The 18,775-nt window shown below is 42.5% G+C and overlaps 1 protein-coding gene across 5 annotated transcripts in view; it reads right to left on the bottom strand.

The window, feature by feature from the left end:
- LOC148055370 (uncharacterized) overlaps nucleotides 1-18,775 on the bottom strand; it is a 243,809-nt gene that overhangs the window by 32,088 nt on the left and 192,946 nt on the right. For 4 of the 5 annotated variants that reach the window (XM_087760909.1, XM_087760910.1, XM_087760911.1 and 1 more), the window contains one exon: nucleotides 3,760-3,807. In XM_087760909.1, coding sequence (XP_087617035.1) covers nucleotides 3,760-3,807 — 48 coding nt within the window. Of the gene's footprint in view, nucleotides 1-3,548; nucleotides 3,808-18,775 lie in introns of those variants that run through there. The other variant, XR_015705479.1, reaches the window with a different exon arrangement.

The following is an 18,775-nucleotide window of genomic DNA, read 5'->3' as shown; positions in this document are numbered from 1 at the left end:
AGATTGGACATAAGACGCCTTGATCGCCATCCATGTCCTTCCAGCTGCTCTCCATAGCTTGCAGCTTGTTAACAACTGAGGTTCTGACAAGCATCCGCGCTGCCATGTGCTCATCAAAACCGAACCACTGAGATGTCCAAGGTCAAACTAGTGCGACGCACAGACCTCCACGCCGAGAGGCGTGCAGCGGAGTACAGGGATGCCTCGCCTATCCGCCTATCCTGCTATTATCAGTAATTCCTTTATCTTATTTTGTGTTAGCTCATTTTTTCATTTTTCATTTTACCAAGCTAGACTTGTGTTTATAACTGAAAACTAATTAAAGACATTTTGATTTATCTCTGTAAGAAATCCAGTCTCTCCCCCTTGAGCATTATAATTTTCCAGCTTAATTGAATTCTACACTGTGTTTATGATGTAATTTTAAGAATCCCTAAAAACAAACTCGAAAGGCTCTTTTCATTACTTCTGAATTTCTTTTGCAACAGGCAGTGTTTTATCTATGGAGAAGGCTGGCGTTCCTGTCAATTGTAATAAAATCCAAATGCTTCTTAATAACTGGATTGAAGTCAAAAGGAGCCACAACAAAGAGGAATTAGAGATTAGCAGCAGTAATCATGGACTAATTGAAACAATAACCTATTAACTGGTGTCTTGGCGGTCCTCGCAGACGCGGGGAGCTCTGTGTAACTGAGGCTGGCATTGCTGAGCAGGCAGGCTTGTCCTTCTTAAAGAAATCCTTGGATTGCCAGGAAGAGACCTCACACTTTCCCTTTCTCTGTGAATATAAGATGCTAATCACTGGCATTCAGTTAAGTTTCACAATCAGGAGCGCATTTCATGCTAAAGAACTACAAATTAGCTATTTAAAAAAAATATATATAGTTTAGCTCTGCAGCGTTACCATTAACAGTCGGAGATGTAAACTCTTGCTCTGTAAGCAAATTATTTTGTTGTCCGAGTTTGTTTCCAGAGCAGGTAGATACCATATCATTAAGACATGGCATGTTTAAGGAATTAAATCAATATTAGTAGAGTGAACATTAACACGTCAGCTTCAGCAAAGCAGCCACGGGGAGTGTTTGGGAAGGTCACCCCTTTCCAGGATGCCCAACAGGATCAGCCCCTTCCAGCGCACAGCACGGGGCAACTTGTCGTACGAGGGAAGCTGCTGCCACTGTGGAGCGTCCACCACAATGCAGGGAACGTTTCTGTCACTTGACAGAAGTCGAGCATCTGCCCTTCTTTCATTCCCCAAGAAAGGAGGAGGCAGATGTTTGATGAATAGATATGGCTCGTGCCCTTAGCCATGTCAGCAATCCGCAGCCAAATAATTCACTGCAAAACTCCACCTGTGCGAAACACAGTACCTGTTTGCTAATGCGGCTGATAGGGAGATGAAAGACCCGGCAGAATTTAACCCTTCAAAAATAAACAATCCCTGGAACCAAAAAGTGGGGGAAATGGGGAACATTCACCTCACTAATTCCAGAAGGGGACCCAGCACCCGCACAAGCTGTCCTGCAGAGCGCCTGTGCCAGAGCTGACAGGCTAGCAGCCTAAAATCTGTAGACCAGAGCGGTATATGATGTAAATGTTGTCCATCATAAAAATCAATGGTTCTTTTGCTAAGTGGTCAATATTTATTTAGCTTTAGCATTGTTTAATTCAATGCATCAATTAAAGATAGTGTAATGTCTGATTTGGTCCCAAGCTGCTGTTTCTGTTTGTCGTTACCTCATCTGTTTGATATCACTCATGTCTTTAAGTCTCTGCTCTTTTGTCCCCTTGCATAACTCAAGGACAGGAGTAATTGACGTGAAACTTTTAAAAATTAATTTCACCGCATATGCCACTACCAGAGAGTGCAAGTCCTCAGAATCATTTATAACTTCATGGTGATTGGCCCTGACAAAACAATACCTTAAAAACTCACGAAAGTAAATTATGGTCCAGGCAAATGGCTGAACGCGAGCTGGGCCCAAGGCTTGGAGCGCAGCCAGGCAAAAACAAAGTAATGCGCTTTTGATATTAATAACAGAGATGATATTGATCCGCAAGCCAGTGTCACTTCTATGCTCAGGCAAGGAGATTGCTTCAGGCATTTAGTCCACTGAAAGCCACTTTCCATATAGGCCATTTAATTCTGAGAGTCTTTAATTATATGAAATGGAACTGAGTTAAAGGGCCAGATACCTATTTACTCATCTTAGATATGGGCTGTGATTCAGGAAGCTGTCAAAAAGGTATATAACTCAATTCTTAGATTTCAAAGTGCAGCCGTCTTTTTATATGTTTATTTCATCTGTGTATTTCTTTGGCTCAGAGCCTGCTGGGAATTTGTAGGTACATGGACTCAAATTATAGGATGATATTTTTCAGAAGACCTGAAGCTAATCTTCCTCTTTTTTTTTTCTCTAAATTTCTTTTCTTTTTTTTTTTACACAACAAAAGCAGCAACTCAGATAAGAGAGTCACCATCTCTTACTAAACACAGAATGCGCTAGGAAAGAGACAGTACAGATCTACGGTTTGAAAATACCCTGCCACGTGTGCATCGGCACACACCTGAAAAAGCACTTGTTATCCTCAAACAAAAGTCATCAGATCTGCATAAATAAATTACTTGCCTTAAATCTACTAGAAGAGGTTGTCCCTTAAAATTTTTTCCCCGGGGAAGTGAGGAGTGCCAGGGATCGCTCGTACTCTTGCTCTGTCCTTACCTGCTCAGAGGACAGCATTTCTCGGGCTAAGGGAAGGGGAAGCGGAGTGCGTATGGGACCGCATAAAGGGGAAACCGGGGTAACCAGTGCTGAGGAAGGTCTGCTGCAAACTGGACTTCTATTTGACTTCTACCTATACAGGTGACCTTAATCAAAGATCCCTCTTTCTAAGGCTGGAATGCCTTATTTTCTGTAGCATGAATTTATTACCGACAGACTGAAGTAACCCTTCTGGTATATCGTTATGTGTCTTACACATAAGCTACCCAAGGTGTTCAAATCTCTGTGCTCGTCTTTAAGCTCATTTTGGAAGTTAATGCTGTTCTCTCTCTCCTGTCCAAGGGGCACGAGTACAGCTTTCCATGGTCACTTAGACCCTCATTTTTCATTCCTCGTGTCCCTCATCGGAGAATTCTCCTGCGACGTGTTCCCTTGCCAGCCTGGCGGGACATCACTCTGGCAGCATGCATGTGTCAGTAACCAAACAGAGGGCAATGCAGGAGCTAGGTGCTGCTTCTACAACGTGAAAGATATGTTCATAAAATAACAGATACAATTTGAAGGCACCTCTCCACATAAAGCAGCAGGACGAAGGAAAAAACTAGTAACCTGCAAGAGCGCCAGAGGAACGCACATGTACCACCAGCACAGCAGACACACAAGCTGGTTGTATTTCTCTAGCCTTAAAAATGGTTTGCTGCCTCAGAGGCAATTCCCAAAATGGACGAAAATGCCAGTTTTGCCGTGTTCTGCCACAATGAGAGAATCCCCAGACCTTATAAGAGGTGGGTAAAGGGCGATGGTAATTTAGGAAAAGGGTTTTCCTTGATCACTCCGTCATCTCTGAATAAAAGGCACCCCACCAACATGAGAAGAGCCACGCTAGCTCAGTCTAAGGATCCATGTAGGTCAGTACTTAGTTTCCAACAGAGATGCACCATATTCACAAAGATGGTTTTCCCGAGGCGAGGCACTTACGCTCCAGGTGTGCTAGCCCCTTGGGTTCCCCTGGATGCAACAGACTCGACTGCCTTACCTGCCACTGCAGGGGACTGCACTCCCATGAACAGACAGGTACGTAACACTAAAAAAAAGTAAAAAATTCACTTAGTAAAGACAATCTACAGCCTTCTTCCAGCAGACCACAGTGCTTTACAGAAAGCTCTTTAAACCTTTTCTTGCAGCGCCTACCGTCTGCTACAAACATTTCCCTGAGAACCAGTTAAGCCTCACCCAGCGGCAGGCAACGCAGCGCAGAGCACGTCTGGCCAGAGGCACCATCCAACGCTTACTTCACGGGGCTTTGCCATTAGCTTTTCTCCTCATCACAAAGTGGAAAACTGCCCCACGTTTTATTTCCCTCTCAACTCCCATATTTTACCCCACCACTGAAACTCACCTGTACGAAGCCCAAATCTCTGAGCTTTACGCGAGGATTTAATTCAGCAGAAATGAGACAGTGAAGTGCCTCGGACTAACCCACGTCCAGGCTGCAAAACTTCTGCCCGTCAGCCAACCTCTGCTCTTCCAGCTGTACCTCGCCCTTCTGCCACAACCAAATTTTAGCTTTAATTAAAATCACAATCAACATAAGTTACCTCAGAAGACTGAAGACTCCTATTAACAGACAGTTAATTCCATCTCTAAACAGACGCTGAGCTCCAAGCTCAAAAGCAGCGACAATTTACATATTACGCACAGGACAAGGTTTCACAGAAGCGGAGGGAAGCAGGCGGTCAGCAGCGCTTACCCAGCGTACTCTCTCCAGAGCTCCTGAATCAATACAAGGAAGCTAAAAGCGACCATGTGCTCAATGCCAAAGTGGAGCCAAGTTGTCATGCTGTTAAATAATCCATCAGCTTCTGTATAACACACATAACTTCTGTCTAGCTACGAGGAACAAGTTTGCATGTTTTTTTTATGGATGTGAAATGAGCTGAATCCCAAACGCAGCTGTAGCATTTCAACGGTCCTGCGCACAAAAATACATAATACTGCAAAAAACACACTCTTCACCGTTCTTGTGTTTCTTGATGCCCATGTTTATGCCTGAGGATGTCAATAAACAGGGCACTTTATCCTCATCATTTTAGAGTCAGATTTTGTGTAATCATGCATCACAAAGCAGCTTAAAAGTGTAGGAGAAAAACTAACCTAAAAAGTATAAAGTTCATCGAGGTTTCAGACGCGGCATCAGCTGCCAAACAGGAGAGTAGATGCAAACGGCATTCAAGGTGACAAGCTGACCTCTTAAAACTTGACAGACCTCTCTCACGGTAGGAAAAATACTTTAATAAAGATTTACAGTGCTGCTGCTTTCAGTGGATGATGATACTTTTGTCGAACAAAAACAGAAAGAGCAAAACGAAACACACACACACAAACACCCCCAAGCTATGCTACTTTATATATCATCTCCTCACTAAAAGGACAAAATAGACCTAGAGAAGCACAACAAAGTGACCAAGACGTTCAAGCCGTATGGAATAGTACCTCCCTTCTTTATGAGATTAAATAGATTAGGATGCTTGGCTTGCAGAAATGAGGAACTGAGGACAATGACAGGAGCCTGTAAATCTGTTTGGGGAAAATGAATGATTCTTTACCATCACCCCAACACAAAAGCTAGGTGTCTTCCCCCCTACCCGTCCAAAACGGTCAGGGAGAGCATCTGTGAGAAGGAAAGGAGCATTTTTTTCCTGCAGCATATATACTTTGTGAAACTCATTGCCACATGCTGTCACGGAGGCAGTAATTACAAAGAGCTGCTAAGAAGGGATCAGACAAACTCATGTTCTTTTCCACATACAACTTGATGCTAGGGAATCCCCCGAACCAGAGCGTATAAGAGGGAAGAAGACCACTTTATAATTAAAATCACACAATCACTTAGGTTGGAAAGGACCTTCAGAGATCATCTGGTCCCGCTTCTGCTCAAGGCAGAGCTAATTTCAAAGTCGGATTGTTTTGCTCAGGGCTTCGCACAGGCAGGATAGCCTTGCCCAACCTTGTCCTGCTTCTAATACGTGTCCCTAGCATCTGCTTGCTGCCGATGGCAAAAGTAAGACACCAGCTTAGATGGACTCGGCCTAGTGCACCAGTCACGCACAGCAGAAGACAGGAATCACAACGGTCTACTAACTAACAAGAGGAACGTGCGGTGGCCTCTCATAATTTAATACCGCTCATAACGTGTTTTGAGGACGAAAAGATGAAAACTTGCTTGGTAATAATTCCAAGGCACTATCTGAACAGTATGCGTATCGTCATTTCAAAGACTTTCACACTTCTCATTGACACTGTGTGGTCTCAAAATGGCAAAGGATTACCAAAACTACTCACTTTAGACTGTAGAACTCATTAACCTCATGAGTTCAAACTTCTTTTATGTCCCAAATGATAAGAGTCTAAGAAAAATCAACGTTATTGCTACTCTTCGTACCACAAAAATACATTTCTCTCAGTGGTAAGCAGCTGCTGTAGCTCCTAGAGCTGTCTGAGGAAGACCGTGTTGCACAGAACGTTTCTCCCGTAACTTTCAAGTTTGGCTGTTGGGGTGATTCTCAGCGGAAAGCTTCTGGCTCCTCGGTCAGTGTGGAGGGTAAATTCAGCTCTTGAAGATGGGGAAAATAAGGGTCCACCAGCTGACACGTTAAAAGACTTTAAATTATCAACCTTGCCATGTGGTGGTGGAACATTGTTGTCATTCTGTATATACTTGGAGTCCAAGAGAAGAAGACAGGAGCAATCAGGATCACCAAGAAATGACTAATTGTTTTAGTTGGTAAATTCAGACATTAGAGGGGCTGCAGGAAAGGGAGTCTGCTGATTTGTATGGAGGGCACCCCTGCTGCATTTCTCAAATGGATGCATTGGTACAAAATGAGCAAAAAACAAGAAGACAAAATGTGTCTGAAAACAGTAAAGAACAAAAACACTGTGTTGCAAATGCTACCAGCCCACAAATATACTGTCTGCAGTCAACATTCATTCAATTTAATACGAGTAGTTGGGAAGGAGAAAGGTAAAAAGGATTTGGTGCTATGCCAGCATACATTTTTCCTCTGTCATCTGTCAAGTTCCTCTCTTAATTTCTGTAAATAAACAAGACTGGCCATCTGCTTACTTTGGGTGAGGTGTTTGCCTGCCCTCTTACATTCTCGCCTGGTTTTTGACTGGAAACCTCCCAAATGAAAGAGTTAACTCACTTTCTATATTAAATATTTACATAAAAATGTTCAGGAAGGTGTGTGTAAATTATAAATAATGTAAGGCAGGACTGGTCTCGGTTAGAGCTGAGAGACCCAAATTGTATCATCATAATACATTATTCACATATAATGCATCTATTCTCCTCCATTAGTGTTACTAGAAAAAGCCCCTGAGTGCTTAACTTGAATTTGGAAGAGTGTAATAAATGTGAGATAAACAAATAGCAGTGGGGATGCATCTGTAGTTAAACAAGTGTAAATTAGACCTCAGCCTAATTCCTCCAAACTACACGTAGGACAAACATGACGCTCTCCAGAAACAAGAGATCAGTTACAAACTGCAAAAAAAAGACACAATAAATCCAAATTATTTGATATAGTCGTCGTCGTCCCCCAAGAAAAAAGGTTTCCATGGAGAACAGCATTCTGCTGAATATTCTCCGGCAAAGTTACACTTAAATAACCTTCATGTTGTGACAGGAAATGACAAATGTAGAAAATACAAATTTAAAATCACACTTGCTCCTAATGCCTCGTATGTGTGCACCTTTTATTGACACAAGAACAGAAACATGCTCCGAGTCCTTTTCTACTGCTGGCCTGTACTATACAGCTCATACCATATACATGCATTTTAAAATGAGTGAGTTATAAAAATGCTGTTGGTCCTCCTTTTTAACATAAACCACAAATACACGTACGAAAATGTGAAAGTACCGTGAGTGGGCCACAGGGCACAGGTACTGGCTCCGGACTGTATCTGCTCATGCCCAGTTCATACCCATTTACCTTTGTACGTCTAGCTCCTGGAAGCGTGAATAGGTGGCTGCTACCCCATTCCTCCTCGCACCCTCCAGATGGACAGAAATTCTACTCTCCCTCCCACCACTGGGCTCAGTTTCTGCAGTTTCTACCATTTTTGAGATCCTCAAAATTATCCGATAATTTTGAGATCCTCCAACTTTGCGTGGTGTCAGTGCAACACATACACCGAGCGTGCGTCCTCTAAAAAGGTCCGAGGCGCCAAGTTCAGTTTCCCAGAGCAGAGGCACCCAGCATCTCTGGTCACTGCACCAAGCTTCCGTTAACAGAAATAGCACCACCATCAACCAGGTGAACAGAAACGATCTCATCCTTGAAATACCTCCTTTGTTAGCACAATTTAATCTGTGACTCTTCTCAAACCATGCAACTTTTAAAAACATACTCTGATCAAATCCTCTTATTCCAGGTTTTGGCTTTTTTTTTTTTTTTTTATTTTTATAATCTTTTGAACAGAACCAATCCAATGGGATGGAAATCTCCACCCTCAAAAGCAGCACTCTGAACAGTGGAAATTGGTTTGGGAGTGAGACTGGAAGTGGGCGAACCCGTGAGGTAAGGGCGAGCATTCCCAGAGCAGGGAGAGCGGGAGGACGAGAGGCTGAAGCAGCCGATGATGAACTGTTGTTTCCCCATGCTTCTACTTGCAGCTTCAATATACGGAGCAGGAATTGCATCATTACAAATCCTCCCAAATTCTTAACCTTGGACTGACAAACATAAAGCCAAAATGCAGAATAAAAAACCCCTAAACTGCAATGTAAAATTATAGGGGAAAAGTAAGCATGTTTAAAAGTTATTGGAAAAACTCCATTTAAAAGCACATATGTAAAAAAGTCCCATTTTCAGCAGGCCCCATAAACGACTAAATCCCCTGAAACTGGCCAAGGGTGCTGGGTACAAACACAGCCTTCCCCCCAGAAATCAAAGTCTATAAACAGGCCCCCTGATAGCAGCCGATCAAATCCTGACGCCGAGGGAACTGGGGCCCGAAACACTACAAATCCTGGTCAAACACTGGATCCCTCCGGTCGGTCTGTGAACCAAACAGCAGCGGCGAGAGCAAGAGTCCCAGACACAAAAGAAGAGGCAAGAAGGGAAGCCCAGGCGTTCATGCTGGCCTAAAATGAAGAGGGAAAGCAGGCGCGGTAAATCCTGGACAGGAGGAGGCATTTCTGCGACAGGCGCTCTGCAGACACGATTCCAGTCTCCTGCAAGCTCAGGAAAGCCGCTGCTGTCCCACATTTTTCTCTTCAACTAGAGAGCTTCTTTTCCCCAGGCCCAGAAAAATATCATCAGCTGCTGATTACTGAGCGCTCGAGAAGTGATTTATTAATTTCCCACTTGCTTTCAGCTTTGGAACATGACTGCACTCAACAGCAGCCACCCGACTCCTTGGGCTACTTTTGCCAGGTGTTTCCTGGTGCCTCGAGCCTCTCTCTTTCTTTTTCACACGGGTTTATATTACTGCAATGTACAGAATTGTTTCAGTAGTTCTCGGGGCAATTTTTTACTTTTTTGGTATTTTCCTGGAAGTGAAATAAATAAATGCCTCCTTCCCCTCAACAACACAAATATTTCTGCCTGTCTGGAGTTCTGACTCATTTCTCAAGGTAACGCTGAAGTAACTTATATGTGAAAGCAACTTTGGTTACGGAGCCAAGCAGGCACAGGGGAGTCCCTGCTGATAACCAGATAGCCTCTATGGCCCGTGACTCGTTCTGCCGACTAGCCCCGCAGAGGCCTATTTCACACAGGGAGGGTGGCAATGTCACTTAATTCAGACGGTTGCTTTCTCACTCCAAGTGATTTCAACAGAGATGTCTTTCCATTTTTTATGCGTTCTCCCACAACATCCATCTCCTTCACTGAACTGCCCACAAGACCACCACTAAGCCAGTGCTCCACGTTGCATTTGAGAGGGACATCATTCAAAGCGTCCTCTGCTTCCACCCGTAGTTCCTTTTAACGTGGCTTTTACAAATCACGTGCATATCTCTTTTTGTTGGAGTAGGCTGGGAGGAAGGAAGAGGATGCTGATAGACTAAGTAATATTTTTCTCATACTTTGCAAGCCGCTGCTGAGAAGTTGCCTGGTGGCACACTTACTTGTTGCAAATGGTGACTCAAACGTTTAACCTGAAAAATCAGTATGGATAGCACTGGTGAAAAACAAATGATACGTCACAAAGCCTGAACAGTCACAGTGCAAGAGGAAAAAATAAAAACGCTGCTTGAAGCCAGCTTCTAGATTTGGTGTAGGCCAAAGAGCTGGGAAAAACCCACTTTTTGCAAGCGTGGCACAAAGAACGTGATGAGCAAACACTACAGCAACATTATCCAAGGACCACAAAAGGATATTTTGGTGTCAGAAACAGAGATCCTGTTTCTGCCACTACCCCAGTATGGAATCTCCGGTGTCCTTTGTACTACTGTTTCCTTAGCCCCGAAGAGAGAGAAAGAGTTTTCCAGGCCTGGAAAGTCTTTAGAGATCTTCAGGTGAAAGTGTTAGTGTAAGCACCCAGAACAGTCCCATTACTAATTATCAGTTCACATTAGTGAAATTGCAACGCAGCACGGGCAGTCCAGCAGGCCCCAGAACACCACGCTGTGGTGCGCAGACACAGCGTTAACGTTTAGGCGTAAGTGCCTCTCAGAAAGGCTTCATAACCAATACTCGTTGAAATGAGAAAGTCACCCACTATGTGAATAGTGTTACTGCTGTTCTGCAGGCTTGGGTTTTTTTTAACTATTTATTCCTGTTAACTATGGATGTTCAAGCTCAAGAAGCAAGCACCTTCTCCGAACTGCTACTCCATTGCAGTTTGAATTACTTTTGCGTGGCAAGGAATTTTGCTGTGAGGATGAGACTTACGGTAGCGGCGCAGTCCTTTTGCTTCCTTCCTGCAGAGCTCGGAGCCCTTTGCTAAAATAATCAAATTTATTGTTACTGCAAGTAGAACAGGAGTAAAATAGTTGTCTGGTTAGTGGTATGTCTTGAACAAGTGACATTTCCAGCCCAAGGGAATTTTCGCTGTCTGAAGACTGAGTTGGGGAAACACGTATTTAATAAAGAATCTTTAGCAGGAATTTTTAATAGCATAAGTTGCGTTGTAAGCAATTAATAGGTCTTGTGCTGACAAACTGCACAGCGATGAACGTGCAGTTGACAAAAAAGAATTTCCTAGGACATCGGAAGCGTAGAAAATTCAATAAATTAGGAAAATGCAGACGAGGAACACTCTGAAGTCATACCCTGAATACAGGAGGCCTCTAGACGTTACAGTCTGCACCCACCCAATAGGGAAGGCTAGATAAACTTGCTCTGGACATTTCAGGTAAGCTAAAGACAATTAAATCAATTTGCTAATGCTCAATGGGAAGCTCCCCAAATTGCTTCAGCCTTCTTATGCTAAGAAGTTCCGGCTCTGATATAGTTCCTATACCTGAAATCTGTGAATGCATCTACTGCAGATGTCCAGGGCACCAGAAAACGAGTAACAACTACACAACAGGAGATAATAAAAACATGTATACACATCCGTGCCTCTAGGTGAGACAACACAGGTCACAAGCTGGAGCCATGTCCCAGGAAGGCAGTATGGTAGCTTTGTCTGACTAACATGACTGTCCAGAGAACTCGGAATCAAGCACAACTTCAAGGTCATGGGTCTTGGGAACGGGATGAATAAGACAACCACCACAGGAGACAACCACAGAGGACAGAAAGGAATTGCAGTGAAAGACGTGAAGCATGGACAAGTCAGTCTCAGGAACACTGTTCTCCAGACTGGAAGCCAGAGAAGCTTCTAGTCACCAGCCCCACCAAGAGCTGGCTGTGCAGGCAGCTGAGAAGTGATGATTGCAAGTGCAGACCCCAGGACAAAGGTCACAAACTCATACGGGTGCCAAGACAAAGACTCCAACAAAACTTCAAGAGATCGCCACGCAGTTCTGACTGGCAGTAGAATAAAGAAACGTCAAAGAAAGCGACTGCCATCTGCATCCAGAAATGGGGATTAAGATTTAACTTTATGTATACTTGAAACCTTCCCCTCATCCCTGAAGCAGAGAAGGACATGCTTTCTGCGGTACCGTACAAATATGGCAGGGGTGCAAAGTATCAACCAGGACTCCAGCAACAGAACCTGCAGCATTCCTTAGGAATCACAGGTGAAGACCTCTCTGGGTGGCTCCCACCAAGAGGAACGAGCTTCCCAGAAACTGCTGTGGTGTTGCCACCTTCAGACAAGTAAGAAAACTAAGTCTTACAGAGTCCAAGTTCTTAACCAGTAAAGTAAACCAGAGATCAAGAAAGATTCGTGGCTGAATTTAGCTCTTATTTGCACGCTGACTCTATGCAGTGTCTAGTAGCATGAGTTCTGAGGATGGAAAACGGAAGGTAGGTGAGGAACATCTGCCAGGTATGACAGGAGAGGGAAGGGGGGTCCCATGCTTAGGCATGCATCAGCTTCTCCACTCTTTTCTCAAAAATCTGTTGGATGCCACATCAAAAGGCTTTGTATGTCACAGAAAATCCTCGGAGCTGAGAAACGCCTCTAGAGTTCCTCAACAAAATTTAAAAACGTTGATGTCACCTGAACAAAAGAGCAATAAAAATAATAATAAGGGAAAAAAAATGCTAATAAAGCTTCCCAAACAGCTACTGCAGAACTAGATGAAGGACTCAGCCTCACCGCTTTTTTTGGTGTTACGAATTGTTTTGCTAGATACTTTTAAGCTGTATGTTCCTCAGATGAAGGGAGTGAGACACGCATACCTTGGTAAAATGTCCGAATTTCAAGTGGGCAATGTATATGTTAATTTAAATCTTAGGTAACAGCTTTATGATATCCTAGAATACACCCCAGGCAAAACATACAGAAAACCACCCCAGAATCACTAGAGAAAGTAGACTTCAAATAGCAAACTTTTTTTCCCTTAGGAAGGTATTTATCCTCCTCCATTCATCAACATCCAATTAGCTCCCGAGCCCTCTCCCCAGTGCTGAGGGTTTCTTTTCAACAAAACCATACAGTACAACAAAACAAAACAACAAAGAACTCGAATCCCAAACAAACCCCTCGGTGTAATTAATTAATATAGAGACAGATTCATAGAAAAGCTGAAAGCCCGGTGACCGCAACAGAGAAATCCCCATGTAAGCTACGGAGCCTTACAGGAGCTGCTGCGAGCCGAGAATCGCAGCCTTACAGCCCAGAACCGATCACTTCACGCGCTGATGACGCCACCGACCATCACACAGATGTACTTGGCAGTACAAAGACCTGGCGGATCCGCTGCCATAGCTTCTCCCGCTATTCCAGAGGATTTCCCTGGCATTCACGTGCTGCCTGAAAAGCGGGCACGAAAGCAACGCACGTTTGTACGCCAACACGTGGCAGCGGGGGGGGCGTGGAGCTATAGAAACATTACAAAAACCTCATTTGCTAATATAGTTTAAATAGTCCGTTAACAAATTAAGCAGTATTTTCTCTATCAGCATGTTTTCTAAACACGTTGTTTTCTTCGATCTTTATCATGAGATCTCGGTCTCTCCCTTACTAAGAATTTCATAAACAAATAACTGGAATTACTTATAAACAACCTGATTTAATAAGACATGAGGATGACTATAAAAGCACTCTAGTTCTATTATCACACTAAAATCCACTAAATTATTCACCAAAGATAATTACATTAAGTGAATTTATAAAGTTGCATAAAATAAAAAGGAGAGGAAGAACCAGACAGATCTGAGGACCTCATTTTAATAGAATTTCTCCTGAAAAAGACTAGGTTAATCTCATTAAAATGTTTAGCTTTGTTTACGTTCTTTGATTTACAACACCCATCCTTAGCAAATATGCTTTTTTTGGCCTCTTTCCATAAACAACTCACTAGAAATAGAACTGTCTGTTTTAAGCCCAAATGCTCCCTTACAATATTTGCATCCCAGTCTCCCACTGGGGCAGCAAACAATATTCAGACCCTGGATGCCGACTAAAAATAAACGGTAAAATATCTGACTTGTTTTCCTGGCTTTTGAAAAGTGCTGTGGTAAAGAACAGCCTGAAGTGTGAAAACCGACGTGGTTTCCACAATTACTACATCGTAAGCCGATGAGGGTGTTAACTAACGGTACCACACCTCCCCATTTTTTCCAAAATTTCAAGAGGAACAACATTACTCGTGGGTATATTTATATGCTCATTCATGTGATGGTGTCCCTTTAAGTAAACTTGTCACAGGAGATTTATTTTCCCCCCCTGTTGTCTAAGGGTAGAGCGCAGGGAGCACAAAAGGTCCGCTGCCCAGGGTACAGAGCCTAGGGGCTCAGGCTAACAAAGCGGCTGAGGAGCAGGGACGGGGTGACACAACGAACAAAGTGTTCACAGAGCCTGTTGTTACAGATAGGAGAAATATAAACAATATTCGATTCAAAGAAATTGGGAATAATGTTAGCATCAAAAATACTAAAATCGGAGTGCTCAAGCACTGGAAAAGGTAGTGGATATCAACTATTTAATTATTTCCAAATACTTTATCATCTATCTAAATGCAATAACTCAATTTTATGCCACTTTCAGGGAAATCTGTTTCATTATTTTCTTCCTTTTTTTAGTTTCTCCATCATTCTGTTTCATTTAATGAATACACGGATTTTGAATATTAGGTGAATAGTCCTTGCAACTGAACACAAAAGGGAAATGATGCAGATAGCATTATGGTCCCGCTTCTTCTCCTTGCATTAGGTTGGAAATGATATGCGGTAGGGATTATGCTTTGTTTAAAGCTGAGCCTCTGCCTCTAAAGGAATACATTATACAAATCTTCTAATGTTGTTGAAATTCCCCAAAACTTGGTTGTGTGAGACATAATGTGGCAACGAGGTTCTTACCCCTACCTTCTGCCGAATAAATATCTAATATCAGAGAGTATAACCTTGGAAAAGTATACACCAGGGAACATCCCTCGTGTCAATAATTCATAGTGCTGTGGGTGGGAAGGTAGATTCCGCCGGCCCCTACCGTTAGAGGGAATACATTAGTGCCCAGGCAGCCCCGGCTCCGAGGAGAGGCGGTGGGGGAAGGGGGGAGCACAAGAGGGGACCGACGTCCTTTCAGGCCCATTTAAAACACAGAAAAACCTCGGAATTATTCAAAGTAGCACTCTATCTACAAAAAGCAAAGCAAACAAGACCCCCTCCTCGAGAGGTCCACCATCAGAATTACTGGAGGGAGGGAGCATGTGTAACAGAGCTCTTTACGCACGCATGTGCTACGGAGATCCGTCTTGCGTTTTCTAACGGTAAGGAGCACGGGGCGAGCTCCCCTGCGCCAGCGCAGCCGGAACGCTGCTGCCGGGAAACCGGAGTAACGCGCTGCCGAAGGAGGCCCCCGGGAGTCCGCCTAGTCGTTCTACCAACGTTAATCCAAAAATCAATACGTTCAGGTTCAGTCACGTTTCTATAGGCAAAAATACAGGTGCCATTCAAATGAGCTCAAAATAAATACGATAATTTTCTGATAGTATGTATCTGCCTTAAAGATGATTGCGATTTTAATTAAAGACAAAATGAGAGTAGATTTTAATACAGTTTGGGGTCTTTCGCCGTCCTATTTGCTCTTTAACTGTTATAGTTTTAATGATTTAGGAACCAGAAGAATAACTAAGAAACCCAACAGTCATTATCTCAAATAATGAGACTTTTTAATGCAAAATCAATGTTTGTCATAATGAAAATAGATTCCTCAGCTCCTGCAGGGTGATACGTACAATTCTTTTTTGCTCTTAAATAGAATGTGACTGCTTATTTTCACCAACATGATGAACATTTTTATTCAGGAGTAAAAATAAAATGTCAGAATTTATTTACTGTTATTAAGCACATATATTTAAACAGAAGCTCCCACCTGAGGAAACTGGGAATAATTTTCTGTGAACTTTCAGAAGCTTGAGGAAGAAAGGCAAAATCAACAAATAATGAAAAAGCTCACTCTGGGGAAAAAAATTGTCTAGTTTTATTCCAGCTTCTGTTCAGATGGTTGGCCAAACTCTTGATTTGTTACGTCAAATGAACCAAAGTCAAAAGCTAATAAAAAAATATCTTAATGCAGTAAAATAAACCACTTCTTCCATAACACCACATCAAAACTGTTCTCAAGGCTGAGCAAATTATCATCATCGTTTTGATTATTATGATTTAGAGTCGATGCATGTATTTATGGTAATTTTTGATCTCCGAACATTAGGAAAAGCGTTCATATTAATACTTCAGAGCCATATTCTAGCAAGAGCCCAGGTGACCTAAAAGAATGCATAGAAACTCATGGGCTTAAACGCTTTATTTGGAAACACTCTGTATTTCTCAATAGTCACGTTTGGCTTGGTTTTTCATGCAATGCCTAAAAGGTGTAAAATCAGAACATGAAAAAGAAGAAAACGAGCAGCAAAGCTGCCAATAGCCTTTAAAATGCTTTCTTAGGTTCTCTGAGTAAGAGGTGAAGAACAAGTTCTCACTGGAGCAGAACTACAACTGGCAGCAGATCTGCACAGGAATCTTCAAATCCTAATCAGCAAGAGGTTCGGGTCTGGGAGGGCTTTATGAGCTCAATTTGCATTGATGATTTTGGTACCGCTGTCTTGAATAATACGCTTTTTTGGCAGCTGCAATCTCTAAAAGGCGCCTTTTGCAGAAACGACAGCGACGAAGCGTATCATTCAGGCATCTACGCATAGGAAGAATTTCTTGTAGTGATACAAACGTTTAGGAACAACGTAGTCTGTCCTGCCTGGGTGCTCGGGCAGGCCGCGGAAGCCTCGAGATCACACGCGATACGTGCAGACAAAGCCGGGCTAACCGGAGCAGGTTGCTCTGGGCTGTGTCCAGCCAGCCTTTGTTATCGGCCACTTTTATGTTCCGTATCATAACCTGCTCACGAGGCGCACCGCTGTGCGAAACAGTTATACTCTTATCTTTGGAAGTTTTAACTGAAGAAACTTTTAAGGATGTGAAAACACTGCAAATCCTACTTTTCAGTAACAACAGACGTGAAGAAACCACGCACCTTCATTCCAAACTGTTGGCTGAGGCTACATCCACAGGCAGGAGAGCGCTTCTGGACTTGCGTGCACTTCTGAAGCGGTAACCCTTATTGACCAGTTCGGCCTTGGTTCCAAGCCAGTCACTCAATGGTGAAGACTCAACAACTAGAATTATACAGAAGAGTTTCCACAAGGACTTTTTTTCCCTCGTGTGATTTGATAAAGCTGTGCCTTTCCTTCTTACTAATGCTCATTTTTCATGAACGTTGGAGAACTGGCACTTTGCGTGGGTCACTTATTAATGAAAAACAGATTGCAATCCACACAGAGGCGTTTGTGGAACTCGACATAAGAGCTCCACGAGCAAGAAACTCTTACTGGGAACTATTTTATGCTTATTCAGTAAAACACAGCAATAACTTTATCACAGATGATAATTTCAGTTGCAGCTAAACTTTACAGGTCAAACTTGACGGTTCATTCTCAAGGTTGATAAAAAAATACTAGAAAAATATTTTCAAGGCAGAGTGTTACATATCATTTTGAGTAAATCACGAGCGGCTCATAGGTACGATGCAGACAGAGGTAAAGCCTAAATGCTTTGGGTAAATTACTCACTGTGATGTATTTTTTCACTTTCAAAGTAACCGTGATTGACGCTAAATAGAGAACAGTCATTTTTGCTTACAATGGCAGAATTCAGATCATTAAAATAATACATAACTAACCAAGAAATGCAGTTTATGTGGGAACTTTCCCTAATTTACACGTTCTTTGCAACAAAACAGACAGGGCTTCACATTATGGAATCCGCATGCATTTGCATAAGCTGTTCCATTGCGGTGCATGCTCACATCTGCCTTTCCGACACATTTTTCAGAATGGGAAAGTATTTTATTTACAGCATACCAGCTACCTGTGTTGCACTACATCTGCCTTAATTATTACATAGAGAATATGAAATAGTTAAATGTCTCTGCCATATAACCGATTTGTTAACAAATGACATATATGGAAGAATCAACCCCATTCGGGTGTTTCTGAAAGCACGGGGTCCTCCAGAAAGCGTCACAGGCTTATGCAGTATTTCAGAAGACTTACAGCAACTTCCCTCGACAGTCAGCTGCTTCCTGACTAAGTATCTAAAATACCTCAAGAGAAAGTATTTCTTAGAAAGATGAACAATATTAAAGTTTCAGGATGGGGCTACTTTCAATGAAGGGGTTTTCCTGATATGATTCATCTTTGTTGTTGAAATCACACACTTCAGTAAGAAATGGGACAAAACCAAGAGTTAGAACCAGGAGTCGTATTTGCAATACAATTTGTGGTACATGAATATATTCACTTCAGCGGTAATACCGAGGCAGCTTTCAACAGCGCTCGGAACAAACATGTATATGAAAACCTGAGCCTTTCGTGAAACCTTTACTGTGGTGGAACAGCTTTTCGTCTCTTCTTTCTTTCTCCTTTCTCTTCAGCATTTAGGAGTTTGAAAATCCGTAATGCATCTTTTTCAACATGCAGGTGTATTCACGCTCAGCTAAACTGAAGGCCCAATCAGCATACATAAACTCTGCCCCTAAGCAGTCTGTACTGGTTTATACAGAGATTAGGATTGCTTTGAATTACACATGCAATCAGGACATTTCATAGAGCAAATTGTGGTCATTTTGACAACTATACAGTAAGCTTAATTTCAGGCCCAAGTATATATGATATTCAGAGATACAATGAGGTAATTTAACATTTAAAAGGAGGAGTATGTAGTATAAATTAGTAGAAAAATCATGACACTTACGAACTTGTTCTAAAGATGTATTGTTCCTTTTTCTTCAGAAAAAAACCCACCAGTTTTATTAAGAATAAATTAACCACTAAAGAAGAATTCCATTGATGGCCAATTCATACTGGAAATCTATTTTAAATGTGGAAAAGAAAGGAAGGGAAAAGAGGGAAGGAAAGAGGGAGG

Source organism: Nipponia nippon, unplaced genomic scaffold, assembly GCF_047370975.1.
Source record: "Nipponia nippon isolate SJK-2023a ecotype South Korea unplaced genomic scaffold, ASM4737097v1 scaffold_23, whole genome shotgun sequence".
Lineage (NCBI taxonomy): Eukaryota > Metazoa > Chordata > Aves > Pelecaniformes > Threskiornithidae > Nipponia > Nipponia nippon.
The sequence above is the reverse complement of the archived record's forward strand: the minus strand, read 5'-3'. Positions and strand labels throughout refer to the sequence as shown.